Here is a 24,452-nt window from a genome sequence, read left to right on the forward strand (position 1 = left end):
CCATTGCATCAGGAATACAATCGCGAGTTGACCAGAAAGCTATATTGGTTATTTATACTGTAGTCCTTGATTTGTTCATAGTCTCTGTCTAAACCTGGGCAAATGATAGTTGGGATTTTTTAAGTTTAATGGCCAAACTGGAAAACAAGAAAAAATATTCTGTATTTCTCAGCAAAATGAAACACCAAAAAATGACAATTTGGGCAGAAAGAACTGTTTCTTTCTGGGTGCTTTGAATGCCTTTTTTGATTTTGGCTAAATCTGGCTAAATTTGAAAACAAAAGGTCCTTTGGAAAGGAGAAGTTGAAATATTTCATACTGGGGACACTGGGGCATTCTTTATCCCTATTTTGTGTGGGGTTTTTTTTGGTAGAGTTCTTTATTAAATCTGGCTACATCTTGAAACAAAATGTTGTTTCCAAATGGGAAGCCAAAATATTTTGGTTATGGGTGATTTTTACCCTTTTTGGGCGGTATTTTGAGAGGTGAAATTGGTTAAATTTGAAAACAAACCTTCATTTGGAAACCAAAAGTCAGAATATTTCATTTTCGGGTGGTTTTGACCCCTTTTTGTGCTTGGTTTTTTGGTTCAATCTAGCTGAATTTCTGTCCGAAATGTCATTTCCAAATGAAAAAGCCGCAGTATTTTGTTTGGGAAATATTGAAAGGAAATCTTTGGCATTGTTTGGAATTCTCCACATTGGCAAGGAGCTTGCCTGAAAAATGTATTTTGGGGACAAATAAATTGTTTGTGGGAAATAATCCACCCGGCCCTGCCTCGGTCGTATTGCAATAGAAGAGTCTCTGAGTACCCCGTGCGTCTGTAGCATTGCAGTGTTGTAGTCATCACAGTCAAGATGGCTGTGCTCTGGGAGGACGGATCAGCTCCTGGAGGAAGAATAGCTGAATCTGAGGAAGATGGGGTGAAGCTGTGGGAGAGTGGAAAGCATATGGAGTGGTTTGAAGCCACTGTGCTGTCTGTTTTGGTTCAAGTTGCAGACCCACTATTAGTCAGGTCTGAGATGCAGCTGTCTCTGGGGTGGGGGGTGGGGGATGTTTATACAGGGGCTCCTTGCCTGGTACTGACATATGCCACCTTTGGAGCGGGGCAGAGAAAAGCCATTGAGTTGAGGTGATGGCGCTGCTTTGCTCTGTCAATAAAAACATAAGCATGATCTTTTCCTATTTATTCATAATTACACTTAAAATTTTCTATCCCTGGCTCTGGGAGCGGAGTGGTGTCTAGTGGTTACAGCAGGGGGGCTGGAAGCCAGGACTCCTGGGTTCTTTGGGAGGTAAGTGGGGTCCAGCATTTTAGAGCAGGATGTTGGCTGGGACTCTGGACTTCTGGCTTCATCTCCCCCACCCGCCCCTTCCCCCTTCCCGTGGGAGTTGGGGCAGGACTCCTGGGCTCTACCCCATCAGCGATCCCTTCCAGAATAGGTGGAGCAGATAATTCCTTTGCCAGGTGATCTGGGAAAGGGCGGGGAGCTGGCTGTGTGGGAAGATGTTGATGTCTTGGTGACATATCTGGCATTTCTCTCTGTCTGCGGCTTCCCCGGGATGGGGAGCCCATAGCCCGGAGAGATAGAGGATCCCAGGACGGAGGAGAGAAAAGAGTGACAGAGAGGAGAGAATCTCAGACAAAGGTATCAGGGAAATAGGGTATGCGTGAGGATGGGATGGGAATCTACTGGAAGCTGGGCTGAGCTGAGACAGTGAGAACAAAGGAATGAGAATAAAAGAGTGGGGGTTCTTGGGGGCAGGGACTGCCTCTCACTGTGTGTCTGCGCAGTGCCCGGGGAGACGGGGACCCTGATCCTGGCCTGAGGGGGGTGGAGGGGCGTCTGCACAGGGCCCGGGGAGACGGGGACCCTGATCCTGGCCTGAGGGGGGTGGAGGGACATCTGCGCAGGGCCCGGGGAGACAGGGACCTGATCTTGGCCTGAGGGGGGTGGAGGGGCGTCTGCTCAGTGTTCAGCAAAGTGCTGGGCCAGACCTCGGTCTTGGCAGGTAAAATCAGTGCAGCACCTGGAGCCATCGGGTCCCTGAACTTGGTCCAGGTCTGTAGGTATGGCCATAATAAAAAATTATTACAATAATGGGAAGAATGAATGAAACAAAGGATGAACAGAAGAAGGAGGTGAAATGAAGAGAAGAAGGGAGGTAGAAGGAGAGAAAGGAAGTTTAAATGGGAATTAATTCAGGGCTGGTCTCTGGCCTGTGCCATGCAGGAGTCAGACTAGATGACCCCAATGGTCCCTTTTGGCCTTAGAATCTAGGAATCTAAGGGCTTGTCTTGAAACGTGGGAGTGTCACAGCTGTAGCTCCTCGGTGTTGACACGACTGACGCCTACGGGAGGGGTTCTCCTGTGGACCTACTGAATTCACTTCCCAGAGAGGCGGCAGCTAGGTGGAGAGAAGATTTCTGCCCTTGACCTAGCGCTGTTTAAAGCCGGGGTTAGGTCGGATTAACTACGTCACTCAGGGGTGTGCAGCTATGCTGGTGTCCGGTCTCAGTGTAGCCCAGCCCTGGGACAGACAGAAAGAAAGAACCCAAAGAAATGAAAGCCGCTAGCTATCTCCCCAGCGGGTGGCATGCTGGTCGTGTTACCATCCCCTCCTTGTCCCCCGTGTCACTCCACACCATGCCTGTCTCCCGCCAGATGATCATTATCTCGACGCTGGTGAGCCTCCTGCACCCGGTGGTGTCGGCGTTGTCGGGGGCTGTGCTGTGGCAGGGCCTGTCACACTGGTACTTCCTGCTGGGCCTGCGCTTGCTGGCCATGTACTTTGCCAGTTCGCCGTGGGAGAGTGCACACCAGGATATGGCATGTGCCTGGAGCCCCGGCCAGGAGGCGGAGACCCGGACCTTCTGCACCTCGGTCTGCTACAACCGCCACTTCCTGGACCCCGTCAGGCCCACCTGGGGCTTCTCCTTCCTCATCGCCCTGCTCCCCATCACCATCATCAGAATGCTGTACCCCAAAGAGGATGCTCACGGCAAGGGGGGGCAGGAGATTGTGGCGTCGGCCACATGCAACAAAGCCACCGAGCACAGGTTGGCGGTAGAATCCTACATGGCTGCCAGACCCAAGATGGGAGGGGAATCCAACATGGCCACTAAATCCAACGTGGCTGCCATGGTCCGGCCAGCGGGAGATTGCAACATGGCCGCCATCCCCAAGCTGGTTGGTGCGACCAGTGTGGCTGCCAGAGACAACACAGTTGGCCTGAGTGGTGTGACTGGGTCACCGGCAGGACCCGACATGGCTGCCCAGCCGCCCTGGTGTGCCGGCGTCATCACCGTGTGCATCGCTGTGCTGCTGGCCACGGAGGTCGGATTCCTGTGGGCCCTGCTGGCCCGGCAGCTGCCCATGGTATCAGGGCCCATCTTCCCCTGCTTCCCCGGCACCCCGGCCTGCCCCCCTGTCCTTGAGTGCGCCGTGCGGGGCCAGGCCGACAAGCACATGGCTCTGGTCATCTTGGCCCTCACGGCCTCCTTCAGCATCCTGATCTGCCTAGGCTATGGGGGTGTGTGGCTAGGCCAGGCCACCTGTTGCCGTGGGAGACAGGAGCGGGAGCAGAACCCAGAGGGGGGACACCTGAGGTGTTGTGATGGGTGGGAAGAGAGGGAGATGGGGGAAGGCAGGGTGCTGAGGGGGCCCTGGGAGTGTGGGGAATGTGGGGTGGATGCCAGGACAGGGGTGAATGGGGAATGGAAGGGCCGGGGAGAGGTGGACAGGGGACTGGAGAATGAGAGGGGGGACCAGGAATGGGGCATACTGGGAGGAGGGGGGAGGGGGCTGGGGAGGGGGGCAGGAGGGGAGCAGAGGTGGAGGAAGGGAATGGGGATAGAGGGGGGAATCAGCATGGGGAGTGGAGGGCTACAGGGATTGGTCTGAGGTGGAAGGAAAGGGGGTGGGTGGATGGGAGTGGAGGCAGGAGGAAATATTGTGGGACGGGCAGAGAAAAATATTCAACACGCCCTTTTTGGGGGAGAAAATCTTGTGACTAGGTACAGAGATCTGCGTCTCATCGGCCGGGAAGCACTCCAAGGTTCGTGATACTATTTTTGAAGGGCCTGAAATTATTCTAGGGAAGATACCCTGTTAGTCAGCATTATTAGGGCCAGGATTTCCAAGGCTGTTTTGGTGGCATGGGTGGGACTGGAGAAGTTTATTTGTGGGGAGTGGGGTCTAGTGGGTTAGAGCACGGGGGGCTAGGAGCCAGGACACCTGGCTTTTTTCCCCAGCTCTGGGAGGGGAGTGGGGTCTAGTGGGTTAGAGCACGGGGGGCTAGGAGCCAGGACACCTGGCTTCTTTCCCCAGCTCTGGGAGGGGAGTGGGGTCTAGTGGGTTAGAGCACGGGGGGCTGGGAGCCAGGACACCTGGGTTCTCTGGGGGTGGAGTGAGGTCTAGTGAACCTTCCTATCAGCCTGTATTGAAGCTGCAAAATTTGCCACAAGGAGCTACTCAGGCAGGTCATTTTTTCACCAGTCCTGAGTTTTTACGACCTTCCAGAGAACGAAGCACCAGGGGTTGTCATCCTGCTTGGCTGAGATCATCCCCCTTGGGGGAAGCCTTCTCCAGACAACCTGAGCCCAGCAGCCCCTCCTTCATTCCCGGAGCTCATCAGGAAGTTCTGGGCACTGTAAAGGTGTCCTCCTAAAGACGCATGAAACCGAGACTGACTTGGTGTCCCTGGCTTCCTATTGGAATAAGCAAGCCTCGCTCCACCACTGAATGGAGGCTAAAGGTCACATGGCACTAAAATCCGAATTGGTGCGGAAAAGGTGTAAACAGATCGTAGCACGATGAGGTAAATGGGCTGTAGGCTAAAGGTCACATCGGAGCGTTGGCGGGAAAGGGAGGTGGTAAACAACAATGATTGACATATAATTGTTAGTGAATAGAATGTAAACAAGTCTAAAAATAGAACGGGCCGTTCACACCTAGAAGGTGAAGAAGCGGGATGATGTCATGTGTCCAGTGCCCCCTCAGCAGTCACTTGGGTGGGGAGAGGAAGGGGCGGGGCCAGAGCTGGAGAGGAAGGGGTGGGGCCAGAGCCAGATAGGAAGGGGTGGGGCCAGATCTGGAGTGGACAGGGCGTGGCCAGAGCCTGAGAGGAAAGGGCGGGGCTAGAGCCAGAGAAGAAAGGACAGGGCCAGAGCCAGATAGGAAGGGGCGGGGTCGGAGCTGGAGAGGAAGGGGCGGGGCCGGAGGTGGAGAGGAAGGGGCGGGGCCAGAGGTGGAGAGGAAGGGGCGGGGCCAGAGGGAAGGGGCAGGGCCAGAGCTGGAGCAGAACCAGGTCCAGAACCAGAGAGGAAGGGGCGGGGCCAGAGCTGGAGAGGAAGGGGCGGGGCGAGAGCCAGAGAGGAAGGGGCAGGTCCAGAATCAGAGAGGAAAGGGTGGGGCTAGATGGAAAGGAAGGGGCAGGACTAGAGCCGGAGAGGAAGGGGCGGGGCCAGAGGGAAGGGGCGGGGCCAGAGCTGGAGCAGAACCAGGTCCAGAACCAGAGAGGAAGGGGCGGGGCCAGAGCTGAAGAGGAAGGGGCGGGTCCAGAGAGGAAGGGGCGGGGCCAGAGCGGGAAAGGAAGGGGTGGGGCTAGATGGAGAGGAAGGGGCGGGTCCAGGGAGGACGGGGCGGGGCCAGAGCGGGAGAGGAAGGGGTGGGGCTAGATGGAGAGGAAGGGGCGGGGCCAGAGGGAAGGGGCGGGGCCAGAGCTGGAGCAGAACCAGGTCCAGAACCAGAGAGGAAGGGGCGGGGCCAGAGCGGGAGAGGAAGGGGTGGGGCTAGATGGAGAGGAAGGGGCGGGTTCAGGGAGGAGGGGGCGGGTCCAGAGCGGGAGAGGAAGGGGTGGGGCTAGATGGAGAGGAAGGGGCGGGGCCAGAGGGAAGGGGCAGGGCCAGAGCTGGAGCAGAACCAGGTCCAGAACCAGAGAGGAAGGGGCGGGGCCAGAGCTGGAGAGGAAGGAGTGGGGCTAGATGGAGAGGAAGGGGCAGGACCAGAGCTGGAGAGGAAGGGGTGGGGCGAGAGCCAGAGAGGAAGGGGTGGGGCTAGATGGAGAGGAAGGGGCAGGACTAGAGCCGGAGAGGAAGGGGTGGGGCCAGAGTTGGAGAGGAAGGGGTGGGGCTAGATGGAGAGGAAGGGGCGGAGCCAGAGAGGAAGGGGTGAGGCCAGAGCGGGAGAGGAAGGGGTGGGGCTAGATGGAGAGGAAGGGGCGGGGCCAGAGGGAAGGGGCGGGGCCAGAGCTGGAGCAGAACCAGGTCCAGAACCAGAGAGGAAGGGGCGGGGCCAGAGCGGGAGAGGAAGGGGTGGGGCTAGATGGAGAGGAAGGGGCGGGTCCAGGGAGGAGGGGGCGGGTCCAGAGCGGGAGAGGAAGGGGTGGGGCTAGATGGAGAGGAAGGGGCAGGACCAGAGCTGGAGAGGAAGGGGTGGGGCGAGAGCCAGAGAGGAAGGGGTGGGGCTAGATGGAGAGGAAGGGGCAGGACTAGAGCCGGAGAGGAAGGGGTGGGGCCAGAGTTGGAGAGGAAGGGGCGGGGCCAGAGCTGGAGAGGAAGGAGTGGGGCTAGATGGAGAGGAAGGGGCAGGACCAGAGCTGGAGAGGAAGGGGTGGGGCGAGAGCCAGAGAGGAAGGGGTGGGGCTAGATGGAGAGGAAGGGGCAGGACTAGAGCCGGAGAGGAAGGGGTGGGGCCAGAGTTGGAGAGGAAGGGGTGGGGCTAGATGGAGAGGAAGGGGCGGAGCCAGAGAGGAAGGGGTGAGGCCAGAGCGGGAGAGGAAGGGGTGGGGCTAGATGGAGAGGAAGGGGCGGGGCCAGAGGGAAGGGGCGGGGCCAGAGCTGGAGCAGAACCAGGTCCAGAACCAGAGAGGAAGGGGCGGGGCCAGAGCGGGAGAGGAAGGGGTGGGGCTAGATGGAGAGGAAGGGGCGGGTCCAGGGAGGAGGGGGCGGGTCCAGAGCGGGAGAGGAAGGGGTGGGGCTAGATGGAGAGGAAGGGGCAGGACCAGAGCTGGAGAGGAAGGGGTGGGGCTAGATGGAGAGGAAGGGGCAGGACTAGAGCCGGAGAGGAAGGGGTGGGGCCAGAGTTGGAGAGGAAGGGGCGGGGCCAGAGCGGGAGAGGAAGGGGTGGGGCTAGATGGAGAGGAAGGGGCGGGGCCAGAGGGAAGGGGCAGGGCCAGAGCTGGAGCAGAACCAGGTCCAGAACCAGAGAGGAAGGGGCGGGGCCAGAGCTGGAGAGGAAGGGGTGGGGCTAGATGGAGAGGAAGGGGCGGAGCCAGAGAGGAAGGGGTGAGGCCAGAGTCTCTCCCCAGCTGGGCTGGGACATGCCAGGCACCTGGCTACACTGCGGGGAGCAGCGACTGAGAGTGGCTCTGTCACGCGCCCTAACCTGGGCTGGCTGCCAGGGCCGGCGACCAACCGTGTGGGGTGGCGGAGCCGGCGCAGCGGGTGGACAGAGCCCCTTGCACCCACAGGTAATGTGGGGCGAGGGGAGCATGGGGGCCCAGGCCTGGGGGTGGGGCAAGGAGGAGACCCATGGGGAAGTCACGTGCCCTCCCTTTAGCTGGTGCCCCCCAGTGTGGGGCCGCACCCAACGCTCCGTGTGTGAAGATGGGTCGGAGGGAAGGGTATAAAAGTGAGTGTCTGGCCATGGGGGGTTGGCGGGTGTGGGGCTGCAGAGTTGGGCGGGTCAGTGCGGCAGAGCAGACAGACTGGGGGGTTCGTGAGGCGCACCGCCGGGGAGACGGGGCGGGGGGCCGAGCGGGCAGCACACTGAGTGAGCCTGTCGGTTAGAGCTGTAGTTTGGACACAGTACAGGGCAATGTTAGCGTGTCTGTGTGTGTACCTGGGGTCATGAAGTGGTGTGTGTGTGTGGGGGGGTGGGGTTGTGAGAGGGATTTCGATGTGTAACACTTAATGAACAGTTAAGCACTGCTGTCACCGACCTGTGAACAACTCATCACCGTAAGCAGGGCACATCACTTCACCAGCGGCAGAAGTGCCCTAAAAGTGAGGGGGGGCATGTCACAGGCACCAGAACCTGCCTCCACACTACCCCTTCCCCCGAGACCCCTTCTCCCCAAGGCCCCACCCCCCACTTACACCTCTCCAGCCCTTCCCCCCGTTGGTCCACCCTGTTGCTGATAAGAAGTGGGAGGGCATAGCCCCTGCATCACCGAGTATCATTTCAAACAGTATATGGGAATGTGGCTTGAAGTACTTTAACTTGTAAGGGATTTGTGCTTAGAGTGTTATTGTGTCAGGAGTTGTTACTTGGAGCAATAAAAAGGGGCCCTGTTTTGGAAAGAGTACTGCGCAATCACTTATGGAGGGGTGTATCCGTGTCCTCCAGGTATTCCTTAGCCACCCTGCAGCCCCAGACCTCAGGGAGAACAGATTAAGAGGGCAATAGGTGGTGTATTCATTTCTGGGGGCAGCCCAAAGCCTGATTTATGGGGTAACATGTGGAAGCTAATATCCTAGCCCCCAGCACAGCCTGATTCGTAAATGTTAAGGTCAGACGGGACCCCTGTGACCACCTCGTCTGTCCTCCTGTATAACCCAGACCATAGTACTGCCCTGAATTAATTCCTTTTGGAAGTAGAGCTAATAGAAAAATGTTCCATCTAGATTTAAAAATGGCCAGTGATGAACTATTCACTTCGCCCATCATGGGTGGTGCATGAGCCCCCCCTTTGGAAAGGCTACCCATGTGATCCTGCTCCTTCCACCTGAGGCCCGGCTGCCCCTACCACCCCCCATTTGCCGGAGGGCCCTCTCCCCCCCATGGCTGGAGGAGCCCCTGCTGAACTGACCTGAGCTGCTGGCCAGCCCCAGCACTGGGTCATCCCTCAGCCCCAGTGCTGGCCCCAGTGCCTCGTTGCCTGCCAGCCGGCCCCCACCACCTACTGACCTCCGGCCGGAGCTGAGCTCCCACTGGCTTTTGGGGAGAGGGCAGAGTGTGGGTCAGCCAGCCTTCCCTGGCCTATTATACCCTTCGTCTATGGTTATACCAATGGTTAAGTCCTCTCACTGTTAAAACTTTGTGCCTTATTTCTAGTCTGAATTTCTCTAGCTCCAACTTCCAGCTGTTGGATTTGGACACATCTTTGGGTGCTAGATTGAAGAATTCATTATCAAAGCTTTGTTGCTGTTTCTAAGGAACCAGGGCGTAGGTGGTCTGGCCTAGTGTCACTGCTGGGCAGGGGTCCACACATCAAGGACAGTAGTCGTTGAGCAGGAGTTGGACGAATCACTAGCACTGGGTTTAAAAGCAAGAATCAGGGTCAGAGTCAGAGTCAGGCTGGGGTCAGAGAGCGGAGGTCAGAAGTAACGCCAGGCTGGAGTCAGAGAGCGGAGGTCAGAAGTAACGCCACGCTGGAGTCAGAGAGCGGAGGTCAGAAGTAACGCCAGGCTGGGGTCAGAGAGCGGAGGTCAGAAGTAACGCCAGGCTGGGGTCGGAGAGCGGAGGTCAGAAGTAACGCCAGGCTGGGGTCGGAGAGCGGAGGTCAGAAGTAACGCCAGGCTGGGGTCGGAGAGCGGAGGTCAGAAGTAACGCCAGGCTGGGGTCAGAGGATGGAGACCAGGAAGCATGGCGAGCTTTGGAGTCTCAGCAGGCCAGACATCTGTGTAGTTATACAGACAACCTCCTGGGGCACCCTCCAGGGATAAATAGTGCGCTTGACCAATTAGAGGGCCGCAGGGTACTGTCACTCTGGGTCCTTTGGGCGATACTTCCTGTGGTGCCTACTCACTGCAGTGCTCTCTGGAGGTGGCACTGCATGCCCTGCCAGTGGTGCCGTGGGAGTGTCGGCCCTCCCAGGCTTTGCAGCTCCAGGTTCTAGTGCAGGGGTGGGCAAAGTCCGGCCCGTGGGCCGGATCCGGCCCCTCACAGCTTTGGATCCAGTCCACGGGATGGTCACCCCTGTGGCACCGCAGGCCCCGCGCCGCTCCCAGAAGCGGACGGCACCACGTCCCTGCGGCCCCTGGGGAAGGGGGGGCAGAGGGCTCTGCGCGCCTTTGGGTATCTCCCCTGAAGCTCCCATTGGCCGGGAACGGGGAACCACGGCCAATGGGAGCTTCAGGGGAGGTACCCACAGGCATGCGGAGCTCTCTGCGCCCCTTCCCGCAGGGGACGCAGGGATGTGGTGCCGGCTGCTTCCCAGCGAGGGGGCAGGGCAGAGAGGCAGGGAGCCTGGCCTGGCCCTGGTGCGCACCGCTGCCACCCCGGAGCCGCTCCAGGTAAGAAGTGCCGGGCCAGAGCCCACACCCCGAATCCCTCCTGCACCCCGCATCCCAACTGCTTACCCTCCTGCACCCCAACCCCCTGCCCTGAGCCCCCTCGTACACCCTGGAACCCCTCCTCTTACCCAACCCCTTGCCCATAGCCCCTTCCTGCACACCACACCCCCTCCCACATCTACACTCTCTCCTGCACCCCAACCCCCTGCCCCAGCCCTACATTCATGGCCCTGCAAGCAATTTCCCCATCCCAATGTGGCCCTCGGGCCAAAAAATTTGCTCACCCCTGTTCTAGTGCATGGATCCTTATGCCCATGTGGGATCAAACCAGCCTTTTACCGTCTCTCTGTTCAGCTAAACAGATTGAGCTCCCGGCATCTTTCACGATCAGGGGTGTTGTCTTAACCCTGCAATCATTCTCATGCCTCTCCACTGAACCCTCTCCTTCTCTGAAGGCCAGGACATGGAATTGAAGCTGCTTTGGTGGCACTCATGGATGATCTCCCGCTATCAAGGGGTGAGAACAGACATCCATGCTCATCCTGCTGGATCTTTCTGCACCACTCGACCCTTTCACATGTGCTATCCTGACAGCTGAAGGCCAGACCGGACCATCAAATCACCTGGACTGGCCTCCTTATAGCACAACCCATTACATTTCACTCAGTTAGACCAGTACTGAGCCTGATAATCTGGGTTTGGCTGAAGCGTCTTCTAGAAAGACATCCCATCTGTATCCGAAGGCCCTGCACTTGAAGAAAGATGTGGAGAGATTGGAGAAAGTTCAGAGGAGAGCAACCAGAATGTTTGGAAAACATGAGCTGTAGACAAAGATTGAAAGAACTGGGTGTGTTCGGTGTAGAGATGATAAGACTGAGAGGGGATAGAACTGCCTTCAAATATGTCAAGGGCTGCTCTAAAGAGGGTGGAGATGAGTTGTGCTGCATGTCTTCTGATGGGAGGAGAAGAAGAAATTAGCTTAGTTTGCAGCGAGGGAGATGTAGGTAGGAAATTAGGAAATTGTGCCCTCTGCAGGTCAGTCTCTAGAGGTTTCCCCTCCGGCTCTTAGTGATTTTCAGCTCTCAGAGATTGTTAGCTCCTAGTGGAGGAACTTCATTGCGGAAGCAGGCTGGGCAGAAACTCTGTCCTGCAATAATTGATTTGAGCTCTAGTGAGCACTTAGCAAAACAAAAGACTCCTAAAGGAGCCCTACTTAACTACTTAACATCCGAAGAAGTGGGCTGTAGTCCACGAAAGCTTATGCTCTAATAAATCTGTTAGTCTCTAAGGTGCCACAAGTACTCCTGTTCCTTCTACTTAACTCTGTATTTGAACAGTGGGGAGGGGCAGGTTTAACCATGCCTGGGGCTCTGAGATAGCGCCCACATATCCTGGCAGAGACACCTGTCCCCCTCCCCTCTTACTTTCACAGTGGTCTGCATCCAAGCCCCCGGCTTAGTGAGTTCATTTCAGTTGGTGACCCCCTCAATCAGGACATTCTAAGCACAGTTCTCCTCCCCTTTACTCCGACAATAAAGAGACAATTTCACTCCCCTGGCGTTCAGTACTAAAGTGATTTGTAGCCCAACCCCAGCCAAAGTTGATCACTTTGGGCAACACAGTTCGGTCTGCGGCATACATAGGCAGAATAGGTGTGTTCATGTAACAGTCTGGTCCTGAAGCTTTTTCCCCTCCTCAGCTAGCTATCAGGGAGAGCTATTCAGCTCCTGCTTATACAGGTGCCCCTTTCCCAGTGCTGACATGCAGCCACCTCTGGGGTGGGGCAGAGGGATGCCATTGAATTGAGTGTACAGCCTCACTTTGCTCTGTCAATAAAAACATAGGCATAATTTTTTCCTATTTGTTCATAATTCAATTTAAGATTTTCTATCCCTAGCTCTGGGAGGGGAGTGGGACCTAGTGGGTTACAACAGGGGGACTGGGAGCGAGGACTCCTGGGTGCTATCCCTGGTTGTGGAAGGGGAGTGGGATATAGTGGATCGGAGCAGAGTTGGCTGAGATCTGGACTTCTGGCTTTTACTTGCACTGTGGGAGTCGGGACAAGACTCCTGGGCTCTGTCCCAGCAGTGATCCCTCCAGAATAGGTGGAGCAGAGATAATCCCTTTGCCAGCTGATCTGGGAAAGGGCGGGGAGCTGGCTGTGTGGGAAGATGTTGATGGTTTGATGATAGCTCTGGCATTTCTCTCAGGCTGTGGCTTCCCCTTCTCAGGCTGCTTTACTCGATGTACGCTGGTCCTGCGAGTAGAATCTCAGCTCCCCCCACCCTGGGGTTTGGATTCCATAGCCCGGCGAGAGAGAGGATCCCAGGACGAAGGAGAGAAAAGAGTGACAGAGAGTGAGAGAGGAGAGAATCTCAGCCAAAGGTATCAGGGAAATGGGGTGTGCGTGAAAGGGGATGGGAATCTACTGGAAGCTGGACTGAGCTGAGACAGAGAGCATGAGGAAATGAGAAAAAAAGAGTGGGGGTTCTTGGGGTCAGGGACTGCCTCTCACTGTGCGTCTGCACAGAGCCCGGGGAGACGGGGACCCTGATCTTGGCCTGAGGGGGGTGGAGGGGCGTCTGCACAGGGCCCGGGGAGACGGGGACCCTGATCTTGGCCTGAGGGGGTGGAGGGCGTCTGCGCAGTGCTCAGCACAATGCTGGGCCAGATCTCGGTTTAGGGAGGGAAAATTGGTGCAGAATCTGGAGCCATCGGGTCCCGATCTCGGTCCAGGTCTGTAGGTGTGGCCTACAAAAATTATTACAATAATGGGAAGAATGAATGAAACAAAGGAAAGGAAGAAGAAGGCAAATTGAAGAGAAGAAGGGAGGGAGAAGGAGAGAAAAGAAGTTTAAATGGGAATTAATTCACAGCTGGACTCTGGCCTGTGGCATACAGGAGTCAAACTAGATGACCCCAATGGTCCCTTCTGAACTTAGAATCTAGGAATCTAAGGGCTTGTCTTGAAATGCGGAAGTGTCACAGCTGTAGCTCCTCGGTGTTGACATGACTGACGCCTACAGGAGGGGTTCTCCTGTAGACCTAGTGAATCCACTTCCCTGAGAGGCGGCAGCTAGGTGGAGAGAAGATTTCTGGCTTTGACCTAGTGCTGTTTACGTCAGGGGTTAGGTCGGGTTAACTACGGCACTCAGAGGTGTGCGGCTATGCTGGTGTCAGGTCTCAGTGTAGCCCAGCCCTGGGAAGGAAAGAAAGAAAGAAAGAACCCAAAGGAATGAAAGCTCGCTAGCTACCTCTGCTGCAGGGGGCATGTGGGTTGTGTTGTCATCCCCTCCTTGTCCCCCGTGTCACTCCACACCATGCCTGTCTCCCGCCAGATGATCATTATCTCGACGCTGGTGAGCCTCCTGCAACCGGTGCTGACGGCGTTGTCGGGGGCTGTGCTGTGGCAGGGCCTGGAGCACTGGTACTTCCTGCTGGGCCTGCGCTTGCTGGCCATGTACTTTGCCAGTTCGCCGTGGGAGAGTGCACACCAGGATATGGCATGTGCCTGGAGCCCCGGCCAGGAGGCGGAGACCCGGACCTTCTGCACCTCGGTCTGCTACAACCGCCACTTCCTGGACCCCGTCAGGCCCACCTGGGGCTTCTCCTTCCTCATCGCCCTGCTCCCCATCACCATCATCAGAATGCTGTACCCCAAAGAGGATCCTCACGGCAAGGGGGGGCAAGAGGTCACAGTGAGGGCCACATGCAACAAAGCCACCGAGCACAGGTTGGCGGTAGAATCCTGCATGGCTGCCAGACCCAAGATGGGAGGGGAATCCAACATGGCCACTAAATCCAACGTGGCTGCCATGGTCTGGCCAGCGGGAGATTCCAACATGGCCGCCATCCCCAAGCTGGTTGGTGCAACCAATGTGGCTGCCAGAGACAACACGGTTGGCATCAGTGCTGTGACCAGGTTGTCAGCAGGACCCGACATGGCCACCCGGCCGCTCTGGCATGCTGGAGTCTTCACCATGTGCATCGCTGTGCTGCTGGCTACCGAGATTGGCTTCTTGTGGGCCTTGCTGGCCCGGCAGTTGCCCATGGTGTCAGGAGTTTTCTTCCGCTGCTTCCCCAGTACCCCGGCCTGTCCCCCTGCCCTCGAGTGCGCCGTGCGGGGCCAGGCCGACAAGCACATGGCTCTGGTCATCCTGGCCCTCACAACTTGTGTCAGCATCCTGATCTGCCTAGGCTATGGGGGCGTGTGGCTAGGCCGGGCCACCTGTTGCCATGGGAGACAGGAGCGGGAGTGTGCCCCGTAGGTGGGATGCATGAGGGAGGGGAGTATGTGCTGTGATGGGTGTCAAGAGGGTGAGATGGGGGAAGGCAGGGTGCTGAGGGGGGACTGGGAGAGTGGGGAGTGGGATGCCGGGCCGGGCGTGAAGGGGGAACGGAAGGACTGGGGAGAGGTGGACAGGGGACTAGAGGATGAGAGGGGGGACCAGGAATGGAGCCTCCTGGGAGGAGAAGGGAGGGGGCTGGGTAGGGGGGCAGAGGTGTAGGAAGGGAGTAGGGATGGAGGGGGGAATGGGTGTGGGGACTGGGGGGCTACAAGGATTGGTCTGAGGTGGAAGGAAAGGGGGTGGGTGGATGGGAGTGGAGGCAGGGGGAAATATTGTGGGACGGGCAGAGAAAAATATTCAACAAGCCCTTTTTGGGGGAGAAAATCTTGTGACTAGCTACAGATATCTGTGTCGTGTGGTCCGGGAAGGACTCAAAGGTTCACAATACAATTTTCGAAGGGTCTGAAATTATTCTAGGGAAAATGCTCCGTTAGCCAGGGTTACTAGGGCCAGGATTTCCAAGGCAGTTTCAGTGGCATGGGCAGGACTGGAGAAGTGTGTTTGTGGGGGGCAAGGCTGGCCCAGCCCCCCATTGGGGAGATGTGGCCGGGCCAGATGTGTCAGGTGACAGCCTGCCACATGGGGTCCTAACGCTACAGAAATGTGGCTCCCTCTGAAGAGGCTCTGTCATTATGACACCCAGCTCTGGTCAATAGCTAATGGGGTCCCCCTCTTGTACCCCGCCGAGTGCAGGTCATGAACAGTGGGGGGAATGATCCTTTGGGCTCCAGTCTCCAGAGCCCCTGCTAATCCCCTTAGTCCATGAGTATCCATGTAGGTACCTACGTACATCTTCATCTGGGTGGACTCTGCAGGATGGGAGTGTGATCTTGTGGGTTACAGCAGGGCTGCTGGGAGCCAGGACTCCTGGGTTCTCTCCCCAGCTCTGGGAGGGGAGTGCAGTCTAGTGTTTCAGAGCAGGGGGAGGGGGGAGAAGCCAGGACTCCTGGGTTCTCTGGGGGTGGAATGGAGTCTAATGAACCTTCCTATCAGCCTGTATTGGAGCTGCCAAATTTGCCCCAAGGAGCCATCCAGGGAAGTAATTTCTTCACCAGTCCTGAGTTTTTATGACCTTCCAGGGAACAAAGAAGCAGTGTTTGTCATCCTGCTGTAGGCCTGAGACCGGATTAGCGCCCCCTCTCTCCCCATATTAAAGCAGCTTTGGGTGAAACTCAGGGAGTTCACCACTAAAATTAAAAAAAAGAAAAAGAATGTTCTGCCGCTGCTAAAGCACCCCCACCTCAGGAATGTCCCTAACGAGAGTTATAACCACCAAAGTGGTGAAGTAGAGACGCCCAGGCACTGGGAAATTAGGGCGGATACAGAAAGAGACTCAACAAATGGGAAGATAAGCTCTGACCAGCGTTTTATGCTGACCCTCTGCACAAATAGAGAAGGTCACAACTAAGTTACCATTTGGGCATGAAAGAGAAAATGTAAAGAACTTGGGCAGGAAGGAGGACACGTAGGTGCCAGTGCGTAATTGGTTAAAATTTGTGTTATTTATGGGTGTGAGATATTGTGATAGGTGTAGTACATTTGAAGGAGGAAAGTAGTTTTAGCTAAATAATGTAAATGAAAAGCAATGCTCTTCGGGAACCATTTCCGGACTGCAGTTCAACATCTGGCTGCTGGAACTCTGTACGACCGTGACATGAGAGGCCTCGCTGGGAACCCCCAGATGAACGAATCCTGATTGGCCATTAGCTGAAATTTGTCTGGATATTGTGAGTGGTGCGCGTAAGAGATTTGCTTGGTATGTGTGTTCTCTATGTGTTACTAATAAATAGATGTTTTAGAGCACAATTGTGTAAAGCAAAAGGTTTTCTGGGAAAAGGTTCTGCAGATCCATAGAGCCCTGAGCCCCGAGGGAAAGGGCGGGTACTTAAATTGACCAGGTTTCTTCCTGAGCTCCATGGGTAAAAATAGGTGGCTTACACTTTGAGCTCTCGGTAGGGAAAGAGTGGGGGTGCCTAAATTGATTGGATCACACCTTAAGCCCTCGGTAGGGTACAAGCAGGGTGTCCTAAATTGACCAGATCACGCTTGTGGCCTCCGAAGGGTATGGGTGGGGTGCCCTAAATTGGGCGGGTAACAGACTGGTGGAGAATGCGGACAACCTAGGTTATTTGGGCCGAGCTGATTGAACCTTATACAGCAGTTGGACAGAATATTTGTGCCCCTTCTCTCAAGAAGGACTGCAGCCTGTTTGAGAGGATGAACACTCTAAGGAATAAGGAGAGTGAGAATCCTACGTTGAAAAGCCTGGAAGGGTGGAATTGGCAGAGGAACCAACCCTCCTTGCAAAGAGGATAGTGGACCGAGGTCCATGCCCATGGGAAGATGACCCTTTTCAAGGGAAAAATGCATTGGAACATTCATGTAAAGGGTTTGAAGCGTATTGCAATAATATGAAGTCTACCTTAAATAAAAGGGCTGTGAAAACTGCGGCTGGGTGGGTGCACTGTGGAAAGTGTCTTGCAATCTCTCAGGGTTAGTAACATCTCAGGAGAACCAGTTAGGAGACTGTGAGTTGGAATTGGGTAAAGGATCCCTTGAATCAGTATAAAGCCTCACAATGTGCCTCTGCAGCGTCCTCCTCTGCAAAGTGCTGCTGCATTAAAGGAAAAGGGAGGGGAGTCCGGTGGATAATGTTATCAACAGTCCCTGTGTATGTTGTATTCTGATAGTTCAGAGGTGAAAAGGACATCCTATCATGTAAATGAATTGTAAATGTGTGATATCTTAGTATTCATCTCTCTTTGAAATGTACTGTGAACGGTGGAGGAAGAAGTAAATGGCCTTATATTAATTCATATAGCTAAGTACTGGTGATGGATCTCCTTCAAAATCATCCTAATGACCTTTGGTTCCCTGAGGGAATCCCAACTTGTCAAAAGACTGGAAATTGGATAAAAGATCCTTGGGTCCTGATTTTCTCATCTCAGATCTGCTTAGACGTCTTCAGGGGAAGTTTGAGTCACAAGACTGAGGCCCCAGTTCTGCTGGAACACCCTGAAGATGAGATTTGGACATTAGACTCTCTGTCCGATCCTTTGGGGTTGGTAGAACCTTTTCTTTTATATGATGAAATAAGATTTACAGAAATTTTCATCATATTTAACGTGGGTACCTGGATGGAGGCCTGAGGCTGGATCACTTTAAGGGAACTGTGTTGTTTGGATTTCTGTGTAACCAGTGAGGTACTACACAAGCTGTTTTATGCTGGCTTGGTAAATCTAAGGATTGGAATATCCACCAATTTTATGGGGATTGTCTGCCCCATTCTTTGCAGTTCACCCTAACTGAGTGACCACAGCTGGCTCCCCACTAGCACCCCGGTCACGGTTGCGTAGTCGGCAGGATGCACATTACCACAGGTTTATTAGGTTTTTGGATCAGAACCACGTGCTTTTCAAAATTTAATTTTGCTATTGGAGAGTTTAAGGGTTAAAAATCAGCTCCAGTGAGTGACCCATGATCAAGATCCTGACCGACAAAGCCTGGAAGAATTGTGCTCACAGAGGGGTTTGTCTTTTGAGAAAACGGCCCAGGAGCAGGAACTGAAAAATCTGTTAATTGCCAGTGATAAGGAAGAAGAAGCAGCAGAAATGCTTGCGGTGAGACCCCAGCAGCTAGACTTGAACAACAGCAAAACTAGCTGATGTGGAAGGAGAAGTTGCTGAGAGGGAACGCCTGTGTTTGAACATGAGCAGAGACTGGCTGTTTAGGGTAAATTACAGCTTCTAAAATCACTTTTGTTAAAGCAGATCTTGTAAAAGAGGAAGATTATTTACCAAGTCAGAGTGTGAATATTGATTCTGGATTTAAGTGAAACCCAGACAGAGTCTGTTGTTGCTCAGGAAAATGTTCCTTTAGAGCAAGCCCTAGGTGAAAAGGGGAAGGGCAGAATTTCTGTGAAAAATGGGTTGTTGCGTGGAAAGATTCCTGAAGAGAAAAATCTTCAGGGTAGTTTTTGCAATCAGTTTGCTGCAACGGATGGGTGTGGACGTGATTGAATTGAGTTGACTCAGGGTGAATCACTGTCTAGAGAAAGCAACAGTTTGTTTGGGAGACTTGTTCCAGTTCCGAAGTGCCAGAGTCTTTCTGAGGTGTACAGATTCACGGACCTCGCTTTGGAATGACCCAGTGTGGATAGCTTTGAAAAGGTTTCAAAGGAAATAAAAGTGGTTAGGGAATTTAAACAGCCCTATGAGCTTAGCCATCTTGGTGGGGAGACAATGGTGTTGGGACAGGACTGTGTCCATGGTGATTCTGTGAGTGAACAGTCTGTGTCTGATTCAGAGGGAAGATTGGACAGCTGAATCCGCAGAGCAGGATGCCGGTTGTGCGGTGAATCTCTGGAGAATACCGGGAGAGCAGGTAAACACTCATCTCTAGATACTTTGGATCTGTTTTGTAGTCTCTTAGTGGACCTGACATCTGAGTCCAGGTGGAAGCAGAGGTTGGTAAGGGGAGGACAAAGATACCTTGAGTCTTACATGCTAGTGAAAATGGACGGTGTCTCTTTAAGACAGAGTCCAGCCTTGGAATTGGTAACGCTTGAGGATCTGAAAACTAGTAAACAAGCTAGTGTCTGTGTTGATGCACATTACCTGCCTGACTGGGGGGAGACAGACTCGCCTGTAGCTGTTCACAAAAAGGACACACCCAGCCAGCCAATGGATTCTGTTAAGCACAAGAGCTCGGATTCTGACCCCCCGGGACAGGAAGGGAGGGAAAAAGTTTCTTATGCTAATGGCAGCCACAGGTTAACCCTAAAATACCAACCCCCAAGGAAGTGGTTAAACTAAAAGCCTATGTTAAGGAAGACTCTAAGGTCAAGGAAATGTTGGAAAGGTTCAAAAGGGATATTGAACAAGCTGTCCTAAAGATTAGGCTGTTTGGTTCAACAAGAACACACTTTGTGTTAAAAAGCTTAATAATGTTAAGGTTTCACAGCTAATGCATAGACACATTGCTAAAACTTTCCACAGCAGAAAAACCACTAGAAGCTTGAACTGCTGTGCACAAAGGGAAACTGAGGTATAACAGCGTGACGTTGCATTCCATATGTTTTATTTAAATATGCTTACGAGTGTGACTGTGATGTAACTGGAATATGCTTTATGCAAAAGGTCTCTTGTAAGGTATCATTACAAAGGTTATAATCTACTGAATATCTTCCTCCTATTTGTATGCATATATTATTCTTGTATCTAAAGCTAGAAATATGATGTATAACTCTGAGGGCCTATTGTAGTTATGGAAAGTGGGGGCCAGTCATGGTGGTTTAGAATCTTGTTGGCTCCCATTGACCCAGACAACTGGTTGTAAATGGTTTATTTACCTGCAAAACTTCCTGTGTACGGGTGGGCCAACGCAGGAAGAATGGAAACTAGGGGTCTTACAGTGACATGTGACCATGTCACATGATACTGGGATCCATCTTAATCCTTGTACTTTTCCATTGATGAGGTGGGGGTGGGGAAAAGCACAGACAAAATATTCCCACCTTGTGCCAAAGCTGTAAAAGGGGAGTGGGGGGAGCAGGATAAAAGAGATGGCCAGTCATGAAAAAGACCCTGCTTACCACCTGAGATGTCTGCTGGATCTAACAAGGACTGTGATGGGTTGGATCACAGAAACCCCCTGGGGGCTACCAATTGATGTGCCAAGACTACTTCTGGCCCTGCTTTCCTGCCCTGACAGCTTGGGACCTCAGTGCCCTGCCTGGTTTGAGCCAGACCCGCTAGCCTGCTGCAAACCCAGACCCAGGTCTGAACCACGTCCCCTAACAGCGCAGGCTTAACTGAAAGCAACTTACAGAAGTGTTCTTGTCTGTAACACTCAGATGTCACATTCCCAATGGGGTCCAAACCCCAAATAAATCTGTTTTACCCTGTATAAAGCTTATATACGACAAAGCCTTTTTTTTCGATTTAAAGGTCTCTTTAAATTGATTTCTTTACTCCACCTCTGATGAGGGGATTAGCGCTGAAATCGGCCTTGCCGGGTCGGATTTGGGGTAGTGTGGATGCAATTTGACGATATTGGCCTACGGGAGCTATCCCACAGTGCTTCATTGTGACTGGTCTGGACAGTGCTTTCAACTCAGATGCACTGGCCAGGTAGACAGGAAAAGGCCTGCGAACTTTTGAATCTCATTTCCTGTTTGGCCAGGTGCAAGGTGCAGGTGAGTGCAGATCTTATCAGCAGAGGTGACCATGATGGAGTCCCAGGATCGCAAAAGAGCTCCAGCATGGACTGAACGGGAGGTACAGGATCTCATCGCTGTATGGGGAGACGAATCAGTGCTAGCTGAACTCCGTTCCAGTAAACGAAATGCCAAAACATTAGAAAAAGTCTCAAAGGGCATGAAGGACAGAGGCCATAACAGGGACATATACCCTGTTTCCCCGAAAATAAGACATCCTCCGAAAATAAGGCCTACTTACAGTTTTGCCTCTCGTTGTAATATAAGGCATCCCCCCGATAATAAGACCTCCCCGATAATAAGGCATCCACCGATAATAAGGCATTTTTCATTTCTGAAAAATAAGACATCCCCTGAAAATAAGACCTAGCGCATCTTTGGGAGCAAAAATTAATATAAGACACTGTCTTATTTTCGGGGAAACAGGGTAGCAGTGCCGCATGAAAATTAAGGAGCTAAGGCAAGCCTACCAAAAAACCAGAGAGGCAAACGGCCACTCCGGATCAGAGCCCCGAACATGCCGCTTCTATGATGAGCTGCATGCCATTCTAGGGGGTGCAGCCACCAGTACCCCAAACCTGTACTTTGACTCTGTCAATGGAGAATCACGCAACACGGAAGTGGGTTTTGGGGACAAGGAAGATGATGATGAAGAGATATGTTTTTCACCCTGGACCTGGAGCCAGTAATCCCCGGACCCACCCAAGGCGGGCTCCTGGACCCTGAAGGTGGAGAAGGGACCTCTGGTGAGTGTACCTTTGTAAATACTACACATGGTTTAAAAGCAAGCATGTTTAATGATTAATTTGCCCTGGCATTCACGGCCAGTACAGCTACTGGAAAAGTCTGTTAATGTGTATGGGGATGGAGTGAAAATCCTCCAGGGACATCTCCATAAAGCTCTCCTGGATGTACTGCCAAAGCCTTTGCAAAAGGTTTCTGGGGAGGGCAGCCTTATTCTGTCTGCCCTTGTCGGACACTTTACCACGCCAGACCAGTAGCACGTAGTCGGGAATCATTGCATAATAAAGCATGGCAAAGGATCAGCCACATACCCAGGTTCAATTATAACTTAGATCTTACCCAAAATACACGCTTATAGCCAATTCTTAGTAACCAAACTAAAATTTATTAAAAAAGAAAAGAGAGAGTGTTGCTTAAAAGATCAATATACAGACAGACTTGAATTCAATTCTTGAGGTTCAGATGCATAGTAGAGGTGAGCTTGTAGTTGCCAAAAGTCCTTTTAGAAATAGTCCAGAGGTTATAGTCCAATGTCCATATTCAGGGTGACTCCAGTCAGTGACTGGGGATCTCAATCCTTGTGGCTTAAAGTTTCCCCCTCTTGAAACCCAAAGCAGATCTGAGATGAAGAAGGATCATGTCCCAGGGTTCTTATACATTCCCAGCAGCCTTTCGGCCTGAGAAAACAATAGGCTTAATTCTTCTTCCAAACATCCTGGCAATTAGCACAGGGTAATTTATCCATTAAACAGTTCAGATCCAGGTTACCACAACCTTCAAAGAGACATAGAGACAATAATACTATTTACTCAAGTATCATCATCAATGTTAATATTCCCTTTTTGATCTTTGAATTAAAGTTATAGCAATAGACAAGACTTGTTTGCTTACATCACAAGCCCTGAGCAAACATCTACCCTTTTACCTCTAACAATGCAGACTTACATTTCAAAGTTCTATTCATTTACATATCTTCCTAACCAGTCCTTAAGGTTCACCCATGGGTCAGGTCAGTCTGAGTTAATTAACTCTTTCTGGCCCTGTTACCTTCCAATGAAATATTATATTACCTTCATAACGTCACACAGCAGAATGCGTGGAGGCAGACAATGTCAGAGTGCAAGAAAGCACAATATGAATGTGAGGAGTGGTGGTGGGCTGAAGAGAGTAAGTGGCGGGCTGAAGATGATAGGTGGTGTCAGCTTGCTGACAGAAGGCAAGAGTCGATGCTCAGGCCTCTGGAGGATCAAACTGATATGCTCCAGCATATGGTTGAGCTGCAGGAAAGGCAGCAGGAGCAGAGACCGTCGCTACAGCCCCTGTGTAACCAACAGCCCTCCTCCCCAAGTTCCATAGCCTCCTCACCCAGATGCCCAAGAACACGGTGGGGGGGCCTCCGGCCACCCACTCACTCCACCCCAGAGGATTGCCCAAGCAACAGAAGGCTGGCCTTCAATAAGTTTTAAAGTTTTTAAATTTTAAAATTTTAAAGTGCAGTATGGCCTTGTCCTTCCCTCCTCCCCCACCTCTCCCGGGTTACCTTGGCAGTTATCCCCCTAGTTGTGTGATGAATTAATAAAGAATGCATGAATGTGAAGCAACAATGACTTTATTGCCTCTGCAAGCGGTGATCAAAGGGGGGAGGGGAGAGTGGTTAACTTACAGGGAAGTAGAGTGAACCAAGGGGGGGGGAGTTCTATCCAAGAGAAACAAACAGAACTTTCACACCATAGCCTGGCCAGTCATGAAACTGGTTTTCAAAGCTTCTCTGATGCGTACTGCGCCCTCCTGTACTCTTCTAACTGCCCTGGTGTCTGGCTGTGTGTAATCAGCGGCCAGGCGATTTGCCTCAACCTCCCACCCCGCCATAAATGTCTCCCCCTTACTCTCACAGATATTGTGGAGCGCACAACAAGCAGCAATAACAATGGGAATATTGGTTTCGCTGAGGTCTATCCGAGTCAGTAAACTGCGCCAGTGCGCTTTTAAACGTCCAAATGCACATTCCAGCACCATTCGGCACTTGCTCAGCCTATAGTTGAACAGGTCCTGACTATTGTCCAGGCTGCCTGTGTATGGCTTCATGAGCCATGGCATTAAGGGGTAGGCTGGGTCCCCAAGGATAACTATAGGCATTTCAACATCCCCAATGGTTATTTTCTGGTCTGGGAAGAAAGTCCCTTCCTGCAGCTTTTGAAACAGACCAGAGTTCCTGAAGATGCGAGCGTCATGTACCTTTCCCGGCCATCCCACGTTGATGTTGGTGAAACGTCCCTTGTGATCCACCAGTGCTTGCAGCAGCATTGAAAAGTACCCCTTGCGGTTTATGTACTGGCTGCCCTGGTGCTCCAGTGCCAAGATAGGGATATGGGTTCCATCTATCGCCCCACCAGAGTTAGGGAATCCCATTGCAGCAAAGCCATCCACTATGCACGTTTCCCAGAGTCACTACCCTTGATAGCAGCAGCTCAGTGATTGCGTTGGTGTAGCGGGGTGGTTACCCCACTCCTGCCCTGAGGGGTTTAAAACAGCTCTGGAGAGGGCTGCAGCTCTAAAAGCTGGGCTGATTGGGGAAGCGGCTGCAGCTGGGCCACACCCCAGTCAGGCCCCAGCTGGCCTGTATAAAGAGGCTGGGAGCCAGGAGCTCAACAGTCTCTCTCTGTGTTCAGAGAGAGAAGGGCCTGGCTGCAGGGAGGTTAACCAGGTATCTGAAGTGGAGCAGGGCTGGGGAAAGGCAGAGGAGCTGGGGAGCTCCAGCCTGGATAGCCCCAGGCTGTGGCCTGGTAATAGGCCAAGGGGTACTGGGGGTTGCAGAGGGCAGCCCAGGGCTAGGCCAAGGCAGCAGGTCCAAACCCAACCTTGCTGATGATGAGTGGCCTATACTGCAGTCTGCCCCAGGGAG

The 24,452-nt window shown here is 53.2% G+C and overlaps 2 protein-coding genes across 2 annotated transcripts in view; both read left to right on the forward strand.

Annotated features, from left to right (window-relative positions):
- The first annotated feature begins 4,032 nt into the window (after positions 1–4,032).
- On the forward strand, positions 4,033–14,560 carry LOC128836030 (uncharacterized). Its single transcript, XM_054026031.1, has 4 exons — positions 4,033–4,059; positions 4,500–4,821; positions 12,472–12,625; positions 13,579–14,560. The coding sequence occupies exon 4, from the start codon at positions 13,579–13,581 to the stop codon at positions 14,506–14,508; it is 930 nt and encodes a 309-aa protein (XP_053882006.1). The 5' UTR covers positions 4,033–4,059; positions 4,500–4,821; positions 12,472–12,625; the 3' UTR covers positions 14,509–14,560.
- Positions 14,561–14,859: 299 nt separating this feature from the next.
- LOC128835509 (uncharacterized) overlaps positions 14,860–24,452 on the forward strand; it is a 31,464-nt gene continuing 21,871 nt past the window's right edge. Inside the window, exons 1-2 of the mRNA XM_054025035.1 lie at positions 14,860–18,321; positions 18,895–18,972. Coding sequence (XP_053881010.1) covers positions 18,298–18,321; positions 18,895–18,972 — 102 coding nt within the window. The 5' untranslated portion in view covers positions 14,860–18,297. The remainder of the gene's footprint in view (positions 18,322–18,894; positions 18,973–24,452) is intronic.

Source organism: Malaclemys terrapin, chromosome 4 (genome assembly GCF_027887155.1).
Source record: "Malaclemys terrapin pileata isolate rMalTer1 chromosome 4, rMalTer1.hap1, whole genome shotgun sequence".
NCBI lineage: Eukaryota > Metazoa > Chordata > Testudines > Emydidae > Malaclemys > Malaclemys terrapin.